Below are 25,083 nucleotides of genomic sequence, written 5' to 3' on the forward strand. Positions count from 1 at the left end.
GCACTTTGCTCTGCACTATCGTAAATTATTTAGTTCCCTGTTACACAGTTTGTAATCATCGGAAACTATGTATATTAGTTTGACGATGGTATCCATCGCGAAATTCACGGGTAATTCGAATGCATTCGAATTAATAACGAATTCGCTTGTAACCGATATGGAATTTCGCTCGATTATAACTGGAGAATTTCGCGCGAGGGGTTAAATATCGACGCCCGTTTTGAATGGGCAATTCGACCAGCGCGAATTAATCCCACGCGAAATATCCGTCGCGCGTTTGCCACTCGGTTGCTTCTCAACTTGCACAACTCGAACGATGAAAAAGAGAAGATTGCACAATTTTTCCTTTCCTTCCCGACACTTTGTCTCAAAAAGTTGAAAAATATGCGGCGTGCAGATACGCGTAGAAAGAATTTTAAAGGTATTATCATCGGGCAAAACCTTATTCTAATTAATCATCGGACCGTGGATAATCTTTTTCCAATAGGTTGCCGGGGCGAGAACAAGAAAGAGACGGGAGAGGAGTAGGGTGGAATCGAGAAAACCTAAGTTTCACGAGTGATAAAGCAATGTAATTTACATAATGGCGAAAAAAAAGTTTATAACGTAATAAACGTAACGTTGATACAACCTTCTATGATAAATCCGTTAATAATTCACGAGGCAATCCGTCAAAAATATTTCATATTATCCGTTAGCAACGCGCATCGGTGATATTATCATCGAATCAAAGAGATATATTTCTGGAGAGTGGATGGAAGGGCGAGAGAGAGAGAGAGAGAGAGAGAGGGAGGAATTGGTTGGGCGAAGAAAGAGAAGAGTATTTGACTTTCCATCGAATCGATAGATTACAATTCAACCAGGAATGAATGTATCATGCGAGCGAGCGGTACGCGGAAATGCAATAAATTCAACAATAAACTGTATTGCCACACTGGGATGCGGCTATTCAGGCGACATATTGACACTCGTTCGCTCTATCGTCGAAAACGGGCAATTTATCGCTCATTAATCTTGACGGTCTAATTTACAGTTACAGATCGTATACACGGATAGGGACGGTTTCTTTAATGGAATCGAGTGGAAGCCAACATGGGAATAATTGTAGCCCTATAACTCTCGAATTATCGCTAGATTTTCACCCTGATTAAAACTGCTAAAGGGTCGTCGAACGCAGCGTTTCGCAGTTGTATATATACGATAGTATTCGATAATTTCCAGCCGGAATTAAAATCCCCTAATTTCGCGGATCTGGGATCTACCTCGTCGTCGTGAGAGATTTCGAAATCCTAAACTTCTCAGTCCATCGACGAGTTTCCAATCGATTTTTATTAACGTTTTACGTCACGAAGCGCAACACCGCCGACACCGATCAACGGCGAAAACTAGAGCCATTGCGACGACTTTGAGACGAAGAAACGTTCGGTCCACCGAGCACCACCGCCTCTCACCACCTCTTCTCTCGAAATCGGTGACAAGCAATGGGCGGACAAATTAATGCTTTAACGAGCTCTTTCTTTCCTTTCGGTGGAACGCTCTTATAAAATAGGATTCTCGCGATCAGGCGCAACAGTCCATCGGCGATCCTTCGTGGGAGAAGAAATGGAGTCGAAGGCGAAGGTAAGGAAGAATCGAGGATCGAAAATTATTTTTCTCGAAAGACAAAACGTAATATTGAATCTCGTGAGAGACGAAGGTCGAAGCTATCGTTTGATCGATATTCGTCGATCGGGATTCGTTAAGGAACAACAATTAAACGAGGATTACAACTCGTGGAAATTCGCAGGTTTCGACGAAAGAGGGAGAGAGAGAGAGAGAGAGAGAGAGAGAGTGCGATCGATCGTTCCAATTTCGAGTCTCACATGTTATTGATTAAAGGTGTGGGGTGGTCCACCTTCCCTAAAACGGATCGCGGGATCCGTGACAAAGTATTACGAAGTCGTAATCGTAAAGCAAGAAGGGAGTGTTGTCCCAGAGATCTTTATGCGATCGGGCAAAGCGACCCCGGCGTTCCGTTTACCGTTCCAACGACAAAGAATAATGGTCGTTCTGCAATTTCAACTCGGAGTCAACCCCGAGTCACCCCCTCCTCCCTCTCCTCAGCCCATGATTGAAATTTCTATCGGGCTACTTCATCGTTCGTTTCGATTAATTCTCGCGAATAAAATTAACCATCGCGTTCCATTATAAGATTCTTTTCTTTCTTTCTTTCTTTCTTTTATTATTATTCGATTTCAGAGCCTGCTTGTTTCCGTTGCGGTCTTGCTGCTAACCCTCGTTGTCGCGCAATCAACGAGCTATCACGATTTAGGTGTGTATAATAGATCGTTATAATTATAATAACGCTATAATAATAATGCTTTATGTAATAATAGAGTCTCTATCTTAAATTCCATCGTGAAAAAGATTCTATGCGTGAAACGATTTCAAATTATTGATCGTGTGAAAAATGATATCGATTTGTAGACAACGAAGATGCTGGCAGCGAGCACGGGGGAGGTGGTGGTCATGGACACGCTCATTCCTTCCATCACTTCTCTGGGCCAGTAGTGGGCCATCACGAAGAGATCACGTGGAAGGACAAACACGGGCATCTCCATCACGACTACAGGGCCCATCCCAAATACAAGTTCGCGTACGGCGTGGAGGACAAACACACGAAGGATTACCACGGGCAGAAGGAGCATCGCGATGGTATCAATTTAGAATAATTTTGTGTTCTTCGATTAGAATTTCGAACAATTATAATTTTGGACAACGAAGCTTTCTCTTAGTTACATAACTTACGAGCAAGTTTGTCTGTCGGATTCTAATGTGGTTTAATTGTCAAAGTTTTTCTCTTCCTTTCATCGAGAATATTTTGAATTTTTGGAAAATTGGCTTCAGAAAAATTGGTTTTCGAAATTACAGGGAAAGAAGTCGAGGGGGAGTATCATGTTCACGAGCCTGGGGGCAACGTGAGAAGCGTTAAATACCATTCGGATCCTCATGGAGGTTTCTTCGCGGAAGTTCACAATTATGGAGGAAATGATCATTCAGGTGGCACTTATGGTGGACATAAACACAGATAAATGACAACGTTTATTTGCTTCGAAATTATTGTTATTCAATTATTTATATATAGTTGTTGAACTCGTATGTTTTATTTTCATTACGTTCAAGTTATTGTTTTTATTGTTGTTGTTTTAAAAATAAACCAGCATATATTGGAAAGCCAATAATAGAATTTGATTAACTAACAAACACCGATAACAAAAATATTAAAATTCAAAACAAAGAATTAAAATCAAATATTCTTCGTTTCGATAATTTGAATCAAATTTGCGCAATGAATGACATCTCGACGCAATTTTTTACTCTTTAAATTCTTCACAAAAATTGGAACAACAACAAAAAAGGAGCAAATATTTTCTCCTTCGAAGATCGTGTAATTAAAGCGAAGCAACGTTTGCAACGTTTTCAAATATTTTCTTTATTGCGATAAATTTTTCTTCCAAACTTCAAATTTCGAATGAATTTTTCGTAAGGGGCAAGTTTTATAATTAATTAACTAAACTTATCCACAACGAGTTATCGCGAAAAGTTTCTTTCCACCGAGCATCGTTAAAAATGGAGGGGAGTCGCGTTATAACGACGATAAAATTTCACGAGGAACTCGTTCGAGAATATAAACGCATAATTCCGCCACCAAGCGAGCCAAGATGTACACGTTAAAACTTATCCCCGTTTCAAAACGATATGTAGAACGTGTGCATGTATTCTCCACGTTCTACACGTCTGTTTTCGCGTCGCCGATTCTTGCCACGATTAAATGTGCCACTCGAAGCTCGTTAAAATAATTAGCTTATTGAAATTCGCCATCCTTACGCCATCATTTGCGTTTCGTCTGAATAATTATTTTACCTCTATTCCGAGCTCACCCAGTTTGAAATAGGAAGGAGATGGAAGAAGCGGGATAATAATAATTTTCTGTTCAATATTTGCAATGAAACTGGAAAGCGAAAATCGTTCGCTTTTCATTATATTTGTTATTACACTGCGTACAAACAATGGCAGTAATTTTAAAATATTTTTCAAACAATTGGAAACAAATTCCCCGCGTTATTTTAAAAAAGATATTTATATTTAAAAACGACACATTAATAATAAATTGGTAAATAAAGAAATAAGATCTTCCTGAAGAAAAACGAGGTAATTATTCTTAAAGATCGTGTCGATTAATTTTCGCCATATCCCAATTACATCATTGTTTTCCTCACTTTAACACGAGATATCGCGTTTCCCTCTATGGTAAATTTCGGTTTACGGGTTCGTTCCGTCGTGATTCGATGGAAACAGTTCTCGAAGAACAAAAATATTACACGAATTATTTAACGAGAATTGTACCACGTACATACGGGCGATCCGTGTATTTCGAATCAACCGAAAGACGACGATTTGTTCGATTTCGTCGAACCGCTGGAAATATTTATTATTTTGCCCCGTTGTTACTAAGAAAGTTAACTCTTCGAAGTAAATATTTCAATAATGGGAACGTGTAAACGTAGCACGTGTGCAGATATCCATTGGTACGCGATACGAGTCCACATCTCACGCACAAATGACGCGTATCCATCCCGTGTACGAATGCGCGCCGCAACGCGCAGCGCGGATCGATACAATCCTTAGCGAAGTAAACGGATGGATTACGAGTCGACTACGCGAAATAACCTTTCCTCGGGAAAGAAATATAGCAAGGAAGTGGATGGAGTTGGTTCCTTGCTACACGATCTCCCCTCTCGTCCACTATTCTCCTTCGCACTTTCACACTTGTCCAGAACGAATACACTTACGAATACGGATAAATATTTACCAAGAGAATAGTTATTTTAATAATTTAATGAACTTTCTATTAATCTTCTGCATTCTCTTTTTTTTTTCTTTTTTGTATCAACGAATAAAATTCTTTGTAAATTCTTTTTTGATTTAATTTTTTAAATTTTCTTGGAAAATTAATAAATATACGTGGTGCAGTTTAACCAAGAATATATCTGTAGATTGATATTTAAAATTGGAATGCAGAGGATAAGATTTTAACATTCTTCGAATTATAATAGAAATTATGATACCTTTATGCATTTCACACGTATACAAAGGTGATGGTTTTTGTTTGAAACTTGTCTTCCTTTTTCGAGTTTCACCTCGTTTTAACTATTCAATTCCCGGTTAGTAACGACGATTTTACTTGCTCGTATACGTATTCGTATACGTTCAATATTTCAAACGAAACTTTTAACTTCGACGTATGAATAAGTAAAAAGCGATTCAATGAATAAACTTTCGTTTCTCACTTTGACAATTTTAAACTTGATTAAACGTTGCCTGAAACGTTGCCTCACGTTTGTAGACATCAAGCTTTATGAATGCTCGATATTCTTCAATCCCCCTCTTTCGATTCTTATATCGTTGAATAATTTTAAATATTATATGCTCGAGATAGAATTTGCGTTTTATATTGAATAATCTGCAAGAGATGCATTAAATAAAATGCAGCGAGTGTTGATTTATTTCCCTAATTAAGGAATGCCATGGAAATTCTATTAAAATTCGCGAGAGTTTTCATCGACTAAATGAATAAATAATTTCGGTAATACCGAAAACGAAGATAATGAGATTTGGAACGAATGATTCTCGGTACAATTTATATTGTTGGCACGTTCAATCAATTGCCGCTATTTCACACGATCCCTTTTCCATTGTGACATGGAACAAACAATGAACCATGTTCGATCGAGAATCAATAGAATCGATTATTGTTTCAATGATATATTCTGGTAAATGGAAGAAAAAGTACATCATAGTTTGCACAAAAAAAAAAAAAATTGATCGATTTCTCATCATATTTTTTGAATCGTATACAATCATGTCGCGTGTATCTCTATTTTAACATTCAATTGAAAAGATATTCTCAAATAATTCTGAAAATTTTATATAATTTTAACATCGATTATTTAAAAGCGAGAAATTAATATGGATAAAATTGATAGAAATTAGTAAATGATAATATCATCTTCACGTTCAGATTTTTAGACAATTTGTAAACATTGTATTAGTTTGTATACGAATTAGTTTGGATTAATTTCAATGATAGCTATTGCACATAGTGCAAAGTGCATTATCAAGGCTCTCTTGCATATAATAATTTACTAATTAATGATATTAATGAATTGACACGATCAAAGCGTGGGTAATAAACTTCTCTCTTATGATATTACAATTTCAACGTCAAATGGATATTATGGGTAATTAGATGGCACGTAATCTCTAAAATTCCAACGGTATAAAAATTTTTTGATTTCCAATTCCAGTTCCAATAATGAAGTCTTTTTCATTTTTCATAAAAGAAGGAAAAAAAAAAAAAAAACGAAATTTCGCGCAAAAATTTTTTCCAACAATAGGACTTGCACAATATTATTAATACAAATAATATTCACAATGGAGTACAATATTTCAATTCTTTTTTTTTTTTTTTTTTTTTTTTTTAATCACTTCATTCAACGTGGATTCAACTTTTCATTGGTTTTCATTTTTTAAATAAATTTGAATCAAACAGTTTAAAAAACAGATTTATTCGTTACAAAATTGTAGCGGGATATAATGCAGATATTTTATCGATTTTTATAAAATAAATTTTAATCAAACGGATAAAGGAATAAAAATAGTAAAATCATGGCACATCGTTACAGAATCAGGGAGCGAAGGAGGGGAGGATAGCATAAAAATAAAATTGTGAAATATGACGCTCGTCCTTACGATAGATTTTTCGTCTACGTTGGCAATTCTGATGGTAATAATCATAGCGACCAGACTTATGGCGGATATAATATTCACTAGATGGCTAGAGACACAGAGAAAAGGTTAAAAAAAGTGAGCTCATACTAAAATTTAAACTTACTTTACGAATGATTTGAAAATCAAAGAAAATTTAAAAAATCATTTCCTTTCTTTTTTTTTTTTTAATTAAAATAGAAATTCATTCGTATTCACGCGATTAATCTGTTTTCAATCAATCGAATATTTGCGAATGGCACGTTCAAATCAAACAAATTTGAAATTGATACGAAACTCTTATTACGGATACTCTTATTACTCTCAAATTATCCCCTTGTCCTTGTTCTTGTTATTATAACTTTCGAATATATATTGTATACGCAATAAACTTTTGTCTCTGTTTTACTCCTCCCCTCGGTACTGTCAATGTATTTCTCGAATAGTGGCTTTTACGACCGGGAGAATTTCCAGCTGAAACTGAACAACCGAATCTACAGGTATGCATTGGTATGGTACGTACGCCCGTGAAAATATGAAAGTCGTAACAATCACGGTATCGCCGCAATAAAGTTATCTCCCAGTCATAGAAATACATAGGACTCGCGATATTTTTATTGACTTCCTGCGTGCACGTGTAAATTGTCTAATACGAGTTCCATTCGAAATTCTACCGCTAGTTTGTCACCAAGGATCCTCGTTATGAAAAATTCCTCTCGAAATTTCTGATTTATCGCTTTTTTTTTTTTTTTCCTTTTTTTACAATCGAAGTTCCAAAGCGAGAGATCCGCGAGAGAATCGAGCGCTGCTACTTCGATCGATTGTGTACCCTTTGGGANAAAAAAAAAAAAAAAAAACGATAATCACAGGAACTGAATATACTCCAAGGTAAATTGATCGAACTGCTTGTTCGAGAGACTTTAAATCCCATTAACCTAAAAAGGAGAAAGAGAAAAAGAGAGAGAGAGAGAGAGAGAGAGAGAAAATAAAGTTTTAATAAATGCGATTTGCCTGGTTTCTTTCCATTAATACTTAATGGTAATATTTAATGAATCTCGGGCAGAGGGGAGGGGGTTAAAAATTCTACGATACCGAGCCGTGAAAGGCTCAACCCTCTAATCGAGTTAAACGTTCTCATTGTAACAGGAAAGTGCATGTAATTCGTGTCGTTGCCGCATAATCCCCGGAACAAGTTCGTCATTATCGTTAATCCGACTTTGAATACTCGAACGACACAATTACTTATAAAGATATTGGGGGGAGAGGAGAGGGAAGGTGGTTCATGCTGGATGTATAAATGGATGGATTGCGTGTAAGTGAAGTTAACTTAATAAAGGGAAAGATTGTTCTAAACCTGGCTCTACACATCGGGTCACGTATTTCCAACGATGGGTGGATGCTGTGACGATTTCTGTCCAAGGCGGATATGTTGTATCAATTTTCATTTCGATGAAGACGATCTTTTCCATTTGTCGAGCGAAAACGGATCCGAATCACAATTACATTTCGAAATTTCAGTCGATTGAACGATCGAAATATACACCTTCCTTATAACTCCATTATGGTGTCGTTGGTAGGATTTAATGGGATATTAAAACGATTCCAAGACGGGAATTGGTGCATCTATTCTTGGATAAGATAAGATTTAAATTGAAATCTCCGAGAAAGATGCTGTAACGTCCGTTAATCTCTTATCGGATTACTTATTAAATTTTCGAATTACTCCATCTTCTGTGATGAGGGGGTCGCGGAGTTTCTGGATTAAGAGATATTAATCGAGTAATTGCTTCCCGAGCGAAACGTTTACAGATATTTAGAGATATCGATGCAAACTCTTGCGAGGATTTATACAAATGTTCACATTGCTCAATTAAGTTCAGATAATAATCCGTTACTTATTTGGTTGAGAATAACGTTCGAACACGAACACGAGTTGCTCGTTACCTTTTGACGAGCTTCCTATTAAATCGAATAGACGGAATACGATAACTTAATTAAAATAATACTTAACAAAGTATGTACGATCTCTTCTAAATAATATATCTTCTAAAGAACAATTTTCAACACGTTCCACAAATTCCACGATTTTCTGATTTCGCAATTACTTACGATAAACTTAAACCTCAATTACCGAACCTCCAACGAGTTCACGGTTCACACAAATTTTTCCCACCGCCGATATAGCGCATATCCACGATAACCCGAAATGTTCTGAGACCTGAGAGTTACCCATCATACCCATAGTTCGCTCGTTTGTCAGCTAGTCGCGCCGTTAAAGGAATTGTGGCCAACTTATGAACAGTTTACCCCCGAAACTTGTCCAACTCCTCGTTTACTCCTCCCGTCCCTTCTGATAAACGAAATCGTCCAAACCTTTTCTTCTCCAGAAAAAAAAGACAATTTCTCATCCGATGCCGTATCGAGAAGATAATTTCATCGAGGGGGAGGGGAGAGAGAGGATGGTATATATATATATATGTATATATCCGGGAGACACAAACACCAAAGGCAACACCTACCAACCCTTGGAGTGGTAGGTCTGTCAAGCGTGGCCACAATCAGGCGTAGGCGTGGAGAGGGGGTGGGCAGCAGCGGTTGTCGGAAACAGGCGGCGGCAATAATGCGCGATGGACGTGATAGGGTGCGATCGATTTTCTCGATCTCGAGAGAATGGAGTCCTTATTATTCCACGGCGAGAAGGCCGTGGAGGGTTCAGCTCGGTTATTCGATTCGAGGAGGACGAGGAACGGGTCTTCGCCTCGAATCTACACTTTCTCTCTCTCTCCCCCCTATCTCCCTTTCATATTCGTCCCTATTTCTCTCTCTCTCTCTTTCGTATTTCAGGCTTCGTTGTTGGTAAAAATCCAATTCGTGGCGGCGCATCGCATGGAAAATAAGAAGACGGGGGGCTGTTGAATTGGCGCTACGTAATGGCCGCTACCTAACGAAGCTGTTCGCGCCCCAGGGTGGAGGGTGACTCGATTTTTTAAGCGGAAGGGGATAATCGAGACGCGTGAGACGCGTTCTGCCTTCTCGATATATCGTGAGATGTCGTGTAAAATAGACTAGACGTTTGTTAATTTCGCGTTGGAATGCAAGTAAATTCGATAATAAATTACTTTGCATAATTTTGAAGAAGATGTTTATATTTTATTTGATCGATGATAGATTTAAAATTTATTTTTAGAATTAGAATTATTCAGGATTATAGTAGAAAATTCGGTTAAGGGGAAAGCACGATTTGATTCGATGAGATAATTCGGGGAATCGATACGGTCGATCGATCCCCGATCGATTGAAAATTACTCGAGCGATCGGGTATTGTACGAGCCGTGGCTCCGTTAATTCTTAACGATCGCTTTATCGTGTCTTATTTAATTCAACGTTCCATTTCGCTTTACTTAGGAGCGAAGATGGCCGGCCCCTGGGGATAATTAAAGTTTACAGTATTTCGAAATGGTTATACGAATATTAATGGAATTTGTAATGCTTTTTTGTACGATCGGTTCCAATTCCTAATCCAGTTTTCTTTTCTTATCTTTCCTCGATTCTACCTACCAGATTTAAAGATCCGTTTATCTTAAAAAAAATCGGATCAAAGAACATTGAACATCTGCTGCCAAACGCTTTTTGTGTGCCTAGAATCCATGAATTGGGCAAAATATATATATACATATATATACACATCCACGTTGAAAAATAAATCTCCACACGCGAGAAGAAAGCTCGAAAGCTCGTTGACCGATCGTTATCTTTGACAATGGAACAAAGTGTATCCGTGACGCAAGAGGAAGAGTTCGAAAAGCTTTCTCTCTGGTAAACATATTTACATGGAAGAAACCATGGGTGAAAGCGGAGTCGCGATTCTCTCGCTTTTCTATTCTCCTCTGACAATCGTAGATTTACGACTAGCGGATTGTCAAATATTTTTCAAAAGGGGGATAATTCAGGTATTTCGTTCTACTCTCTGATCAACGTCAAAATTATTATTCGATAAACGTTTGAGAAACCACCGACGTGTTCCACCCTCCCGATTCCACGTAACGATTATTGTTTCAGGGAAGTTAGATTACACGCGACCGCCTCCTTCCCGCCAACTTGCTCGTAATTTTATTTGCGGGAGAATGCCTGAACCGTAATTAATAATAACGTAAATGGAGTAATATTTCGGATATATGGCCACCGATCGCGATCGATCTTGTAACCTAGCTTAAACTTTGTCCAAATTTAATCTAAACTGCTTGCAATCGTTTTTAAATAATAATAGTAGTAAAGTATAATAGTAAAAATAATAGTAAAGAAATACGAATGAAATTATATTTCTTTTCTTGTTTCGCTAATTAAATAATAAAAAAATTAATGCAGATAATCCAAACTTTAGACGAACAAAACTATTATTATTTTTTTTTTTTTTTGTTTCAATAATTCAACGGCGGGACAAAAAAATGCGATGAAAAATATCCATATATTTAAATTCCTAATTGTCCCGGATCTAATTGTCCTCTCATTTTTATACCTATACTTTCATAAGGTTTCCACGAGTACAATGGCGTGTCATTATCGACATGATTCAGGAAGCGGGCGAGCTTATCGCCTGTTGCCAGCCTAACTCATTCTCATTTAACTTTCGCAATACTAGTCGTCTAGCCGGGCGGAAGTGTGTCTCACGGACGAACTTGCCGATCGTCCGCCAACTTTTCGTGAACCGTAACTGACTTGGCCTACAATTTCTCTTAATATTACCATTCGCTCCCTCGAATTTGAATATCCTCTCTAAAATCGACCGCCAGCCTCATTAACTATCTATTATTCCCTGATAATTTCCCTGAACTTCCGCCGTTCAAACTAACTCCCTCTCGCGCATATGTGTGTGTATGTGTGTGTGTATGTGTCTTTGGATCGACCGTTTGTCGTTTTTTTTTAATGAAACTGGAACACACACACACACACACACATACTTCCATTCGAGTCGAATACCGATGGAAATCGAATCTAAACATCGCTTCCTTCTTTTTCAACACTCCAACCGAATTCGTGTGCCGGTATTTAGTCCGACAATTTAGTTTCCAGGATTAGATAGCTCGAATAAAAAAAAAACTAAAATGCTTCGAACGAAGGAGAACTGGGCAAAATTCTTTCGACGAAATCGACGAATCTGTTTTTCCTCCCTTTATCGTGATAAAAGATAGTTCGAATCGGAACTCCTGTTATTCAATTATTCCGGTGAACCGGATGAGGGATCGCGCGTGACAGTTTCTTCCATCCACTGTTGCTCGCTGTTTTTCACGGGAGAAAAATGGCCGATTCGCGTGAGACGATTCGGAGTCACGGTGAAAAAGTTTTTCGAAACCAGAGATCTGAGATAGAGAGACAACGGGGCATACGATAAAAAATAATGGAATTGGGGGAGGGGGAGGGAAGCGTGGAGAACGTACATTGGGTTGGGACGTAAAAATCTTATACTTGTCGTGAAAGGGAATGCTCACGGTGAAATTTAAATGGAGAAGAAGCGCAGGGTTTATGGTGGTCGCTTCGTTTATTTAATTGTCCCTCGTAGCATTCGGTGTTTCACCGTGGAACGATCGAAAGAATGCTAGGTCAGAGAATAAAATAATAATTGTTAAGAGGCGAGACTCGACCCAGATTGAGAGGTCAGCATATTCGCGGAGAAATGTTTACCGCTTAGATTAAAGATTGCACGCGGTTCGTAGAATTGGATCGAAACACGAGAAATATCGATTTTATTTTCTCTTGATTTTTATCTTTTTTTTCATTCTCACGATTTCAGTCATTTCGTTAATAATAGAAGACTCTCCGTCTAGTCGAATCTGGATAATCTTAATAACCTTACATCCCTCGAATTATAATTCAGAAAACAAATATAAACCTTCGATTTAAAAATATAAAATCTCGAATTACTCGTAATTACTCAATGATAAAATGAATCTAGTTTTATCAACAAGTCGTACCATTCCTTCCAAATTGCAAAGAAAAAGCACAAAAGAAAGAAAGGGAAGAAGATGATAGAAGGAACTAAACGGCGGAAAAAGAAGAAAAACTTTCTTTTCTCTGTCTGACAGCAAGTTAGGCGCTTGGCAGGCTGCTGTTAAGCAGTAAATTCTTGAGTAACGATAATTTCGCGATACCTTACTTGCCGTTCATCTACAACCGGTTCTCCTCGTTGCCGGATAACATTAGAGCCATTGGTACCGTGCCAAGATACATCTGCCAGCACTCAACGAACCTACGTACACGCTTGCCGTGTATATATATGTGTACAATATATATATATATATATCCCTGGAAGCACGCTACTATTACTCAGAACTCGATGTTTCAGACCTAAAACCAAAACCCATCCGGGTCGTTCGTCCTAAAGTTCCCTTCTTCTTCTTCTTCTTCTTCTTCTTCTTCTTTTATTTCCAACCTATCGTCCCTCCATTTCGACCATTGTGCTTCTAATTCGCGGAACGTCGCCCACCATACGATCGATCGATCGTCCAACGACTCGAGGCTTTCGGGCGTCTACGCTACACCTTTCACCCCCCACCTCGCGTTATTTGCGACTGGCACAATCGGCGCTCGTGTATCGTCGAAATTAAATTCTCCGCCGCGCCTCCCGCGGATGGATATTCCTCAAAGGCCGTATTTACCGGCTCAGAAACTTTTCCTCGGAAACCTTCAATCTCGACGACCGTGTCGCGGATTTTTCACGGTTGAAACTCGCCTCGCGTTCGTTCTTCACTTTGTTACCCTCCTCCTAAGATGGTTTATTTTCGACGAGGTTCGTTTCACGCTAAAAAAAAAAAGAGAGAGAAGAAATTGGTGAAATTATAAACTTAGCAGAATAATATGAATATGTGATTGGAAGTTTGTTTGGAGATGTGATTCTCGATCCGTTAATATAAATTTATCAAAATTTATCATTCTAGTGATTTTAGATGAATAAAAATAAATGTAAACTCGAGTTAATAAAGAGAAACGATCTTAAATATCGTAATTATGAATTTGATATTGAACGACGAAAATTATTCCCTCGTTGATCAGACTCATAATTGTAATTCTGAGTGAAATTACATTAAGTTTTGCAGAATAAGGATATACGATGTAAGAATAAATTTGAGAGAGAATTGTTAATCGACGATCTTGAATATCGCGATTTTTTTATGAATTTGATATCGAACGGCGGATTACTCTCCGTCATCGCGTGAATGGGATTAAAAATAGTATTTTCAATGGAAGTAAATCCGCGTTTCGAGTTTAATCAATGCGTATGAAAGAGGAGATAGGAATGCAGGGGCATATTCGACCCATTTTCAATGCGACTATTGTCAAACGATTTTGTTATTACGCAATAATACGAACGCCGCCTACTACATGGAGTCGCGATTTTAAACGAGTCCGATTTCAGGTAATAATGAAATTCCATTCTCTCCTTTGTACACACTTTTAAATACGAGAACAGTGTACGTTTTTTTTGTCTTTTTTTTCTTTCGACACGACTTTCGATCGAGAATGGAAATTCATTCATTACACCGCCGAGTTCTGAGATATAATTCATGGACGGGAAGGGAGGGAAGGATTATATGACGGGATATGAATTAGTAAAATATTCGACTTATTTTTATCCCTACCCAACGCTTTTTCACCGATTACAAAAGCTTCTCGCGCTTAAGCTCGGCTTAACGATGCATTAATTTTATAGTCGAAACGGCTCTACCATTTTGTTTCGTTTTTCGAGTTCGCAGACTTTAATGTCCGTATCCGATTATGCTTTTTTTTTCTTTTTCTTTTTTTTCCAGTGAATTTCTTCTATATGTATTTACTTTGGTACATAGATCCTCTCTCTTTCTCTCTCTGTCTAAAATAACCTCTGTCTAAAATTAACAATAAAAATTTTTGCAACGAAATCCTAAATTTATCCATATTTCGAAATATGGAAAGATAAGAAATTTCAAATTTTACTTCGATCATCGAATATTCACGTAAAATTTAACGGAGATCGGTTAGAGGAGTAATTTCGAACAATTCCTGGGAGCAAAGTTTAAATAGAGATCGACGAAAGATGATTTCGATTAAAATAATTCATCACGTCAAAATGTGTGGCGCGATAATTATTCCAAAAAAAAACATGGGGGCGGTTGAAAGAGGAAACGCGAAGGCGTCTAACCGCGGAATCGATCACGCTAATGTGCTCTCTTGATCGGTATCGAACATGATACTCGAGGAGAAGAGACGCGGCGGTATGATTAACGTGATGAAAACGCCGCTCTTTTTCTTTCTCTTTTTTTTTCTTCACCAACCTACCGACCGAATGAACCAACTTCCCGAATGTGCTCGTGCCTTTTTTTATCCTCCTTCCCTCTTTTATCTTCTTCCTTCTCGTGCCTTCATTCTCATCCTCTCTTTCTCTCTTTCTCTTTTTCTCGCTTGCTCGTTCGCTCTTTCTCTCGCTTGCTCGTTCGCTCTTTCTCTCTCGCTCTCGAGAAGGGCGAGCGGAAAAGCGAAAAGTGAATACTGGGAAATGTGATTCGTGAACTAGGGCCGCGGCAGTGTAGAGCTTTGCATTACCATTTTGGCCGCCGGCCAACCCCCTAGCCTCTGAACCTGAGGAATCCCCGATAGAAGATAAGGCCTCGCCTCCTGTTCGCCTGTGTGGGCACACCCGCTAGATAAACACACCCGTGGGAGGGTTACCGATTCCTGGTCCGTGATGGAATCCCCACAGATTTACAAGCTCGAATTCCTTCGTAATCGTAATCAATCCCTCACAAATAAATCCACCCACGAGAAATTTAAGAAACTGGAATGTATGAATTGTCATTTCCTCGAAAGGAGGAAAGATATCTTCCTTATTGGAAATAATTGGAAATAATTTCTCTATTCGATCCCGCGATCGAGAGTAGAAGAAGAGAGTCGATCGAATAGCTCGTTAATGTTAACAAGTTTGTCAATCAACACGGGAGAGAGTTGTGAAAAAAATGAAGATTGGAAGAAGAATCTCGACAGGTCGGTGACCCGTGTTATCTTAACTCGACCGGATTATCGGCTCTGTCGACACTCTGTTCGGGAATAAATTCGATTCCGTCGTAACTTCGTTGATCTTGGAAAGATCAACAGAATCACCTTTAACGTTTCATTATTATATACACGGCCGTTTCGCGGGCACAAGGGGACACAAGCGAGGGAATCAGCCAGTGATCTCTATTATCGTAACTACCGTATTATCCCATCAGCTTGTCGACACGTTCCAATAAATGATTCCATCGTAATTTCGTGGATAATGTTGGAAAGACCAACAGAATCCACGATCACCTTTCGACGTTCCGTATAATCCGAATAAGCTTCTCCTCTCCCCCTCTCGAAGAAAAGCTATTAATCAAACGATGCGCACAAAGCGTTCCCTCTAAAAGGCTAGATCCGGGCGGAAATCTCGAACGCGACGCGAATCTACGCGATTTCCTTATTCTTCCCAAACAATTCTTATTCTTACATACCCCTCTGCCGATCTCTTCTCTCGTATGCTTCTTCTTGATTGTATGTATGTGTGTGAGAGAGAGGGGGAAACCCTCACTTGGGAGAGCAAACGGCGAAAATATCCGCCGATTTTTCGCGATAGGGGGGATCTTTGCACCCCGACCACGATCTGGAGCCGTCTCTCCATACGTGTCTATCAAATTCTCTCGCCTACGAAACTTTGTATATGGAGTAGACACTCTTCTCGTCTATGGAATGAGTTTACATCGAGTTTACTCGAAAAAGAGATAGTTTCGTATCGGTCCTCCCCCTCATCCCCTTCCTTCCTTCCCTCCTTCCTTCTTTCGTCTCGCGAAAACTTTTCTCACGAGACGTATCTTGTTAGATTCGTGGCGAATCCGAAATCGTTTCGAATCCGAGATCCTGTCCCTCGTCTTCTTTCTCTTTACCAATGGCAGAGAGAATCGAATCATGGAACAGAGAAATGTTTTTTAATTGGGATTACGTAGCCATTCGCCCACAAATATTTAATCATTTGTTCTTTCAATGAACGGATGATACGTAAACACAGAGTTCTTTGCTCTTCTTCTTCCTTCTTCTTGTTCCTGTTCAGGGAGGAGGCGAATAACGCTCCCAGAGGAAAGTTGGTTGATTTCTAATTTATAAGGGGGTTTCAATTTTTGAAGGATGTTATCTTTTCGCGCAATTTCGGGATAAATAAAGTTCGTCGCAACGGAGCGGTGTCTCCGTTGTATCGTTCCATTCGGAGGAGGCCCTAGAGAAAATCGTGCAAACACGTTCCTCTTCCTCCTCTTCTATTCTCGTTCTCGTACTTCGAAAGTTACGCTCGAAAGATGAAGATGCGGTTTCCTCGTTTCGATTCGTATTCTTCGAATCGTGTCTCGTTTCCACTCGAGATCTGTGTCAACCAAACGTAACGATGACGATATACAAAACGATGTACAAATCATCAAGCTACAGAGATTTATTCTTTATTCCTTATTCGTACTGCTGCTACGAGGAACTTGGAGAATCGAGAATCGAGAAAAGAAGAATCCGAATTATATTTGTTACACGATCAAGGAAAACTTTCCGAAAGAATTTTTTTTCTTTCTTTTTAATTTTATCCTTAACCTCTATCTCGAAGAATCGAAGAATCGTTGGATTAAAAGTAGGGGCACGGGGGTCTAAAATTGAAAGCTACGTGGCTGGTTCTGATCAATGCTCGGCTCTCCCTCGAGGGAGTGTCACCGTCGTTCCGGGAACGTTCAAAGCTCGTGTGAAATTTAAATACGATTTGAACCCGACGTCAAATTATTTCCCTCCTAGTAGACTTGATCCTTCGCAAACAGAGCGCTCGTCCCTTGCCACCGTGAAACTTCGAATCGTAACAGACGGGGAGAGTTTTTCGGTCCATTGAAACGTTCTCTATATAGCTAGATAGATCGATAACAACGCCGAAACATTATGCTTCTTAGATGTATCGAGCAACGGATAATTAAGAGAAAAGTTTTGATCGCATGGACGATTATACTTTGTGGATAACGATTTATTTATCGCGGTACCCCTTCTTTGTCCGATCGGTGATTAATTACGCCAAAGATAATACGTTACAGGGTCGCGCAACACGTTCCCAAGTAAAATTAACCCTTGCATCTCGATAACAATTCAGTAACCGCATTGTAACTATTTCTCTTTTTATAAACATCAATGAATAATCCGTTCTCTAAAAATTACGTCGCGACATGATCTGACCGATTTCCATTCCCCTCGAAAGACAAAAGCAATTCTCAATTCCACTTCCACGTTTCTCTTACACGAAAAACAATATTTTACGGAAGAAATGAATAGCGTTTGTCTCCCGTAAATTACGTTTTTGAAATAAATATCGCGGGGATGGTGGCGAGTGGTGCGTTTATTATTGCTTCGTGTAACAATTCTCCGTGATAGAAATACAGATAGCTATCATGCCCTCTTTTTTTTTATTATTATTATTTTCCTTTCTCTCTTTCTCTCTCTCTCTCTCTCTCTCTCTCTCTCTCTCTCTCTCTTCTCTCTCAGAGTGAAACGAGAGATCTAGAATTTTTTTCACTCTCTATCTCTCTCTCTCTTTTTTCAGGGTGAAACGAGAGCTCTAAAATCTCTTTCTCTCTCTTTCTTTCCTCAGAGTCGAAACGAGAGCTCTAGAATTTCTCTATATTTTAATCTCTCTCTCTCTTTCTCTTTATCTCTCTCTCTCTCTAGTCTCAGAATGAAACGAGAGCTCCAAAATCTCTTTCTCTCTCTTTCTTTCCTCAGAGTCGAAACGAGAGCTCTAAAATTTCTTTCTCTCTTTTTCTTTCCTCAGAGTCGAAACGAGAACTCTAGAATTTCTCTATATTTTAATCTCTCTCTCTCTCTCTCTATCTCTTTCTCTTTCGTCTCAGAATGAAACGAGAGCTCTAAAATATTTCTCTCTTTCTCTTTTTTCAGGGTAAAACGAGAGTACTAAAATCTCTTTCTCTCTCTTTCTTTCCTCAGAGTCGAAACGAGAGCTCTAGAATTTCTCTATATTTTAATCTCTCTCTCTCTCTCTGTCTCTCTCTCTCTCTCTCTCTCTTTCTCTCTCTCTCTTTCTTCTCAAAGTAAAATAAGAACTCTATGATCTCTATTTCTCTTCTCTCTCAGAGTGAAACGAGAGATCTAGAATCTCTCTTTCTCTCTTTCTCTCCCTATATATTCCATTACGTCTCGACGCGGTCTCCTCGCGCGAAACAATCTTTGTGTTTCGTTCGTTCCCCGCTGTCCCTCCTCGACCTTAAAATATATAGGGACGACTTCCGTTCCTCCTCGACATCAGGATGCTTGTACGGCTTTGTTACCGTAAGATTAACGAGATCTCTCGCGAACCGTTTGTTTGCTCGTTGTACGTGAGCTTAATGGTAGCGTAACGAGATGCGTTGGCTGGCTCCGCTCGCGTAAGACCTCCTCGCGTGGGGAATGCAAATTGTCGTAACGATTCGTCGAGTGCACGTCAATTTGCCTAAATTGGGTGAAGGAGGGGCGTGTATCGCGAATATTCTTTGCGCGAACAAATATATTTTATTCTCTCGCGAATTCCCTGCTCGCGAGGAAATATGGAAATTCGTTGTCCATTTGTTTCAAGTTGGAACGGATTATATCTTTTTCTCTCTTTTTCTAAACTACAGTTCGTGATGTGAAAAATAATACGAGTGATTCGATCTTGGAAAATTGTTCGTTATTTGAGAAAATTTTTTCATTCTTACTTTCATTGAATATATAATTCAAGATCGTTCAAAGTTCGTTTGATTCATCGATAACCATTAATCTCTCGAAATCATTCGTTCCATTAATTCATAATTATCTCGTCTTATATCGTCTTTCCGGCCTCATTCAAACTCGTTCAACTCTGGTTCAATCGGTGGGCGGAATTGATTATACACGAGGACTTTGGAGTCATCGAGGATCGTTTACATAATAAAATATCCGAAATATCTTTTTCATTTCCCAGCGAAAGCGCCACCAAACCACTTAAATTCGCAGCTTGGGCATAATAAAATGCAAACGAGGCACGAAGCGCAATGTAACTAGACGCTACACTTTCAAAATCAGCCCGTTAGCATAGCCCTGTTATGGCCCTGTTATACTGTTCGCACGCTCGTATGCACAGCGATACGTGTGCGGCCGGGATGTGTACGTATTCGGGATGACTGGCGTGGCGACGGCCCCTGTCATTTCTCCTCCCCTCCCTCCCTCCCGCTATATCGAGAAAAATTATCATATCATGCAAATCCGTGCACGGCCGGTAACACTTCCGGCCAAAGGTTCCCGTATGGCGATATTCCGTATCTCTCGATATCTGGAAAAAAAAAAAACAGGAGGGAGAGCGGAAAAGCGAAGTTTCGAAACCAGAGATCCGCTCGACCGTGACGCATCTGCATGCATGCGTGCCGTCACGTATCGTCGATGGAACGACGATACCGAATCCTGGCGAATCCTGCGGAAACGAGACCCGGAAAAACGCGTGCTATCATCATCTTTGGCGAGTCGTCGTTCAAACGATACGTCGTTCGAGACATCGTTAATCGATTGCGTGGAAAATTAAAAAAAAAAAAAAAATTCGTAAAAGGAATGTTTGCGCAATCGAAGTACGAAATGGAGATCTAACTAAGGGAATCGAAGCTCTTTTTGTTATCTCTTAGAATTTTCTTAATAGAACAGGTATTATTTAAAGTATCTCAATATCTTTCATAAGATGTGAAAAGAGTATCCGCCAAGTTGAAAAATGCGACATGGATTTTCGCTTCTCTTACGAAAATTTGTTCGAAAACATTCGTTCAAAATTAGAAAAAAAAATTGTAAAAGGGATGTTTGTCAAAGTCGAAATACGAAGTGTAAATCTAACTAAGGGAATCAAAGCTCCTTTTGTTATTATTATCTTAGAATTTTCTTAATAGAACAGATATTATTCAAAATATCTCAATATCTTTCATAAAATATGAAAAGAATATCCGCCAAGTTGAAAAATGCGACATGGATTTTCGCTTCTCTTACGAAAATTTGTTCGAACTTGGAAACATTCGTTCAAAATTAGAAAAAAAAATCGTAAAAGGAATGTTTGTCAAAGTCGAAATACGAATCGTAGATTTAACAAAGGCAATCGAAGCTCTTTTTGTTATCTCTTAGAATTTTCTTAATAAAACAGGAATTATTCAAAGTATCTCAATATCTTTCATAAGATGCGAAAAGAGTATCCGTCAAGTTGAAAAATGCGACACGTAGATCTTCGCTTCCCTTACGAAAATTTGTTCGAACTTGGAAACATTCGTTCAAAATTAAAAAAAAAATCGTAAAAGGGATGTTTGTCGAAGTATAAAACGTAGATCTAACTAAGGGAATCTTTCTGTTATCTCTTAGAATTTTCTTAATAGCACAAATATTATTGGATCTTCGCTTCCCTTACGATAATTTGTTCGAATTTCGATCGAAACCCTCGTCCGATTTCACGAATCATCCCGCATAGCGATACTCGATTACGAGATCCGATCGACGGAAAATGAAAACAACGATGGCAGCGAGAGAAACATTGTTGCAAAACATTTTTCACGTATTCTTCTCGTCTTTCTTATTACCTTTGCTCGACTTAAGCAAGTTTCATCAAAGTTCCATTATCCCAGAATTATCCGATTCCTCCTCTCCCGAGGAAAGACTACTAAAGATGGTTGCTCGGTGAAGAGAGAGAGAGAGAGAGAGAGAGAGAAAGAGAGAGAGGCAAAAAGGGTAACCATATACCTGTGGAAGGGCGGAAACGTTGTTCCGCAAATTTGAAGCATCTCGGTGAATCGCTGCGCTTCCCCTGTGAACCATCATCCACATTCTCCGCGTTCTTATACCCGAATACCGTTCGTTCTAAGCGAACAGCCTTGTGTCCGCCGTATTTTGGAAATCTGCCAGAAAGAGAGAAAGAGAGAGAGAGAGAGAGACATACGAGTCACGGAAGAAATTTAATTGTTCGAGACTTGGGATTACCGTTCTCTCTCAAGCTGTAATCCGATTACGGGTTCTTCCTCCCCTTCCCCCCTTGCTTCAATTATCCGTCCTCGGTCGGTGTAATTGTATCAAAGTCTATCGTCCATTATAATTTTCCGTCAGATGAAGTCGTTTTCGAAACGAGTCAAAGGTCACAAATTTCGGGGCGGACGATGAAATTTATTTTCATCGGTAAACGGAAATTCGCTTTTCATCGTATTTCCTCAAAGTCAAAGGTACGGCACGGTTGGAATATTCGATTATTTTGTTCGAATGGACGTTTTACAAATAAATAAAAAATTGAAACAACGATGCTGGAAATCCCGTGAAAACATTTCATTTTCCATTTCTTTTCGCTTTTCAGTATTTCTTGCTCGTTCCTGTATTCTAAAATTCTAAAAGATGGATTCAAGATACTCCGTCGGGAAAATTGTACAATATAATAAACGGTTGAAAAAAGAATCTTCGCGTTGAACAAAATTCGCGTGACATTCCACTCGAATTCCGTTCGAAAGGATTAGAGAAGATCGATGAATTAAAGAGGCAACAATATCTCGGAGGACGGAATTATTTCTCCTCGGAATTATTTCGTATTCCATCCGGGGGAGAATGGTGGACGATTTTCCAACAAGTTCATCAGGTTAGACCGGATAGGATGGCATGCGGGATACCAACTGTGTATCTGACATTAACGCCCTCGATCGACACCAACAGTTCGCAGACATTCGCAGGGGCTCTAGATTCATGCAGATTGGCCGAATTGAATATCGGGATTAAATCCGGCCACGGTTCCCCTCAATAAGAGAAGTTCCTGGTCCAGGAATTTCCACGAAATCTCAACCAAGCGAAGAGTAGAGTGAATGAATTTACGTAACGCACGCGAATCTTGCGTGTTTTCACGCTTTTCCCTCTTCCCGATTATACGTCACCACCACGCTCTAATTTGCCTGGAATCAGAGATCGTTGAGATTAAATAACGTTGATCATCCATATTTCGCTTTTTCCGCCACGCGAATCGTGAAACTTCGTCTCGTCAACTTCGCCTGCCTCTTCGACACTCTCTCCAAATCCAAATTTTTAACTTGATAAATTAGGATAAAAGATTTCATTAACAAAGCGTGGATTTAAGATACACTACTTGGAAAAAATATATTTAGATTTTAAAATTATTTTCTTGCGCGTTTATTTCACGTTCTTTACATTTTTTTTTTTTTTCTCGCTGTGAGAAATGAAGGAAAGGAGGTACACACACAGATGTCGAAATTTCGACAGGAGAATAGCACGTGTCAGTCAGGCCACGTTTCAACCACGAAGAAGGTAAACAATAACCGGACGAGGGAAAGGGGTGGAGATATCCGCGAGGAGATTTTTAGTAGAGTAGAAACTGGCGCCATTTTTCTAATGGCGGGGCCGACTTTTCCACGTGTTTGTCGAGGTGTGTAACCGCGAGTAAGATGATGAAGAAGTGGCGGGTTCGCGCACTCGTCGTCTCTCTCTCTCTCTCTCTCTCTCTCTCTCTCTCTTGTAAAAGTTTCAAGTTTGGAAACTTAGGAAAAAGAGTAAATGGTGACGGTGGTTGCGCGACGTTGGTATTCGCGAAACACCGTCTCGCGGCTCGCGCCTTACCTTAAAACTTGCCAACTATGGCTTTTAAGAATTTTAGGCGGCGTCACCTTCTTTCGACAGCACCCCAAAAATTCGAAGCTCGGCCTTAAAATATACGTGGGAGGAGGCCGCGTTAGTCGGGTTTAGAATTGTGGTTGAAAAGTTTTTTAATCAACATCGTTTCCTTCCTAGGAAATCGAACGTTTCGAGATTTAAGGGAGGCGAGAGGAATCGTTCATACATGGTGGAACGTTTCACTGGTTTGATTTGAAACTATAATTACTTTTATCCATCGATCGAGGAATATCGAAGAACGAAGAACAAGTGAAAATAAATATAATAAAAATCGTTCAGATATTTTAATTTTGCTATTATTATTATAATAATGTAACTATGTATGATCTTACGTTATTGGAGAAATAGACGAGAGAAACGCACAACAAGTTGGAGACGAGAATATATAAATCGAATGGAGAAGTAAACCGTAGTAAAATCCCGAGGAACGAGGTTTTCTCAGGGATATGGAACTGATTTGATTCGGGGTTGATGCATAAAAGGAGGAGAGGCAGATATCGAGGTAGTTGGACGAGAAGATCGCGGTTAAGTTCCAACAGGTATCCCCGAGCCACGATTTAAAAGCAATTGCTATCGTCACGGGTCATCAAATTTTTCTTCGTGGTTGATTTAACCTCGTATGCTCGAATTACTAGGCTATGAAAATACTAAAAAAAAAAAAAGAATCTCTAATATCGATCATATTCTCTACAATCCGACGATAAATCGTGTTTACAACACGAATTGTTTCTTCGTGACGTTAAAGATTCGATATCATTTCGTAGAATGTCTGGTGACGAACGTATAAACATGTTTCTTGTTATGTTTCAACGTTCCAAGGTGGATAACGAATGATATCCAACCTATGTTGTTGTCACGTTCGATATAAAATTCTCCGGGTAGCGTAATACCGAGGTATTCGCACGAGTTGAAATATGTACGCTCGTGTGTTGCCCGTTCGAATCGGCATATGTCAATACGTTATAGAGCTTCGTTCGGGAATATCTAGTTCCAATATTAGAGTTCTTTCGAAGAAAGAAAACTAGCTTCTTCTTCTTCTAATTTCTTGTCTAATTTGATCTCTCGACCGATATTTAAATAATATCGATCGAAAATAATATCGATCGATTAAAATAAAATAATAATAAAATAATTTTGGAGACATCATCAATAATCCTGAATGATTTAAACTTTGAACATTTGAATGTATCCAAGATTTCGAAGTAAACTCGAATTTCGCGTGACCCGACGCCATATTATATTTAACCAATTTTAACCACCCTTTCAAACTAACGGGAAGTCGTAACAATTTCCCCAAGCCTTGATGTTAGGTTAGCTTTAAATTAGCGTCCCCACCGTGTCAGCATTTAATGATGCACGACTGAATCGTTATTTTTCAAACACAATGCATCGTAGTTTTTATTTATTCTTTTTTCCATGTATAAATCTTCATAAATCGTGCAACGAACGTATATTACGCGACCAATTTTCGACCACAAATTCCACATAGGGTTAGACTTCCAACTTCTACTCCCTCCTTGGCAAAAGAACTCGCTGTTCTCCTTTCAGAGACAGGAATCGTTATAACTCGTATCTCGATGTATCAAACGG

At 39.1% G+C, this 25,083-nt stretch overlaps 1 protein-coding gene across 1 annotated transcript; it reads left to right on the forward strand.

The window, feature by feature from the left end:
* The first annotated feature begins 13 nt into the window (after nucleotides 1–13).
* Nucleotides 14–3,187, forward strand: LOC122713190 (adult-specific cuticular protein ACP-22-like). Its single transcript, XM_043933406.1, has 4 exons — nucleotides 14–1,620; nucleotides 2,239–2,311; nucleotides 2,467–2,694; nucleotides 2,911–3,187. The coding sequence occupies exons 1-4, from the start codon at nucleotides 1,603–1,605 to the stop codon at nucleotides 3,069–3,071; spliced, it is 480 nt and encodes a 159-aa protein (XP_043789341.1). The 5' UTR covers nucleotides 14–1,602; the 3' UTR covers nucleotides 3,072–3,187.
* The last annotated feature ends 21,896 nt before the right edge of the window (nucleotides 3,188–25,083 follow it).

This window comes from Apis laboriosa, unplaced genomic scaffold, assembly GCF_014066325.1.
Source record: "Apis laboriosa isolate Shangri-la unplaced genomic scaffold, ASM1406632v1 scaffold23_cov150, whole genome shotgun sequence".
NCBI classification, from domain to species: Eukaryota; Metazoa; Arthropoda; class Insecta; order Hymenoptera; family Apidae; genus Apis; species Apis laboriosa.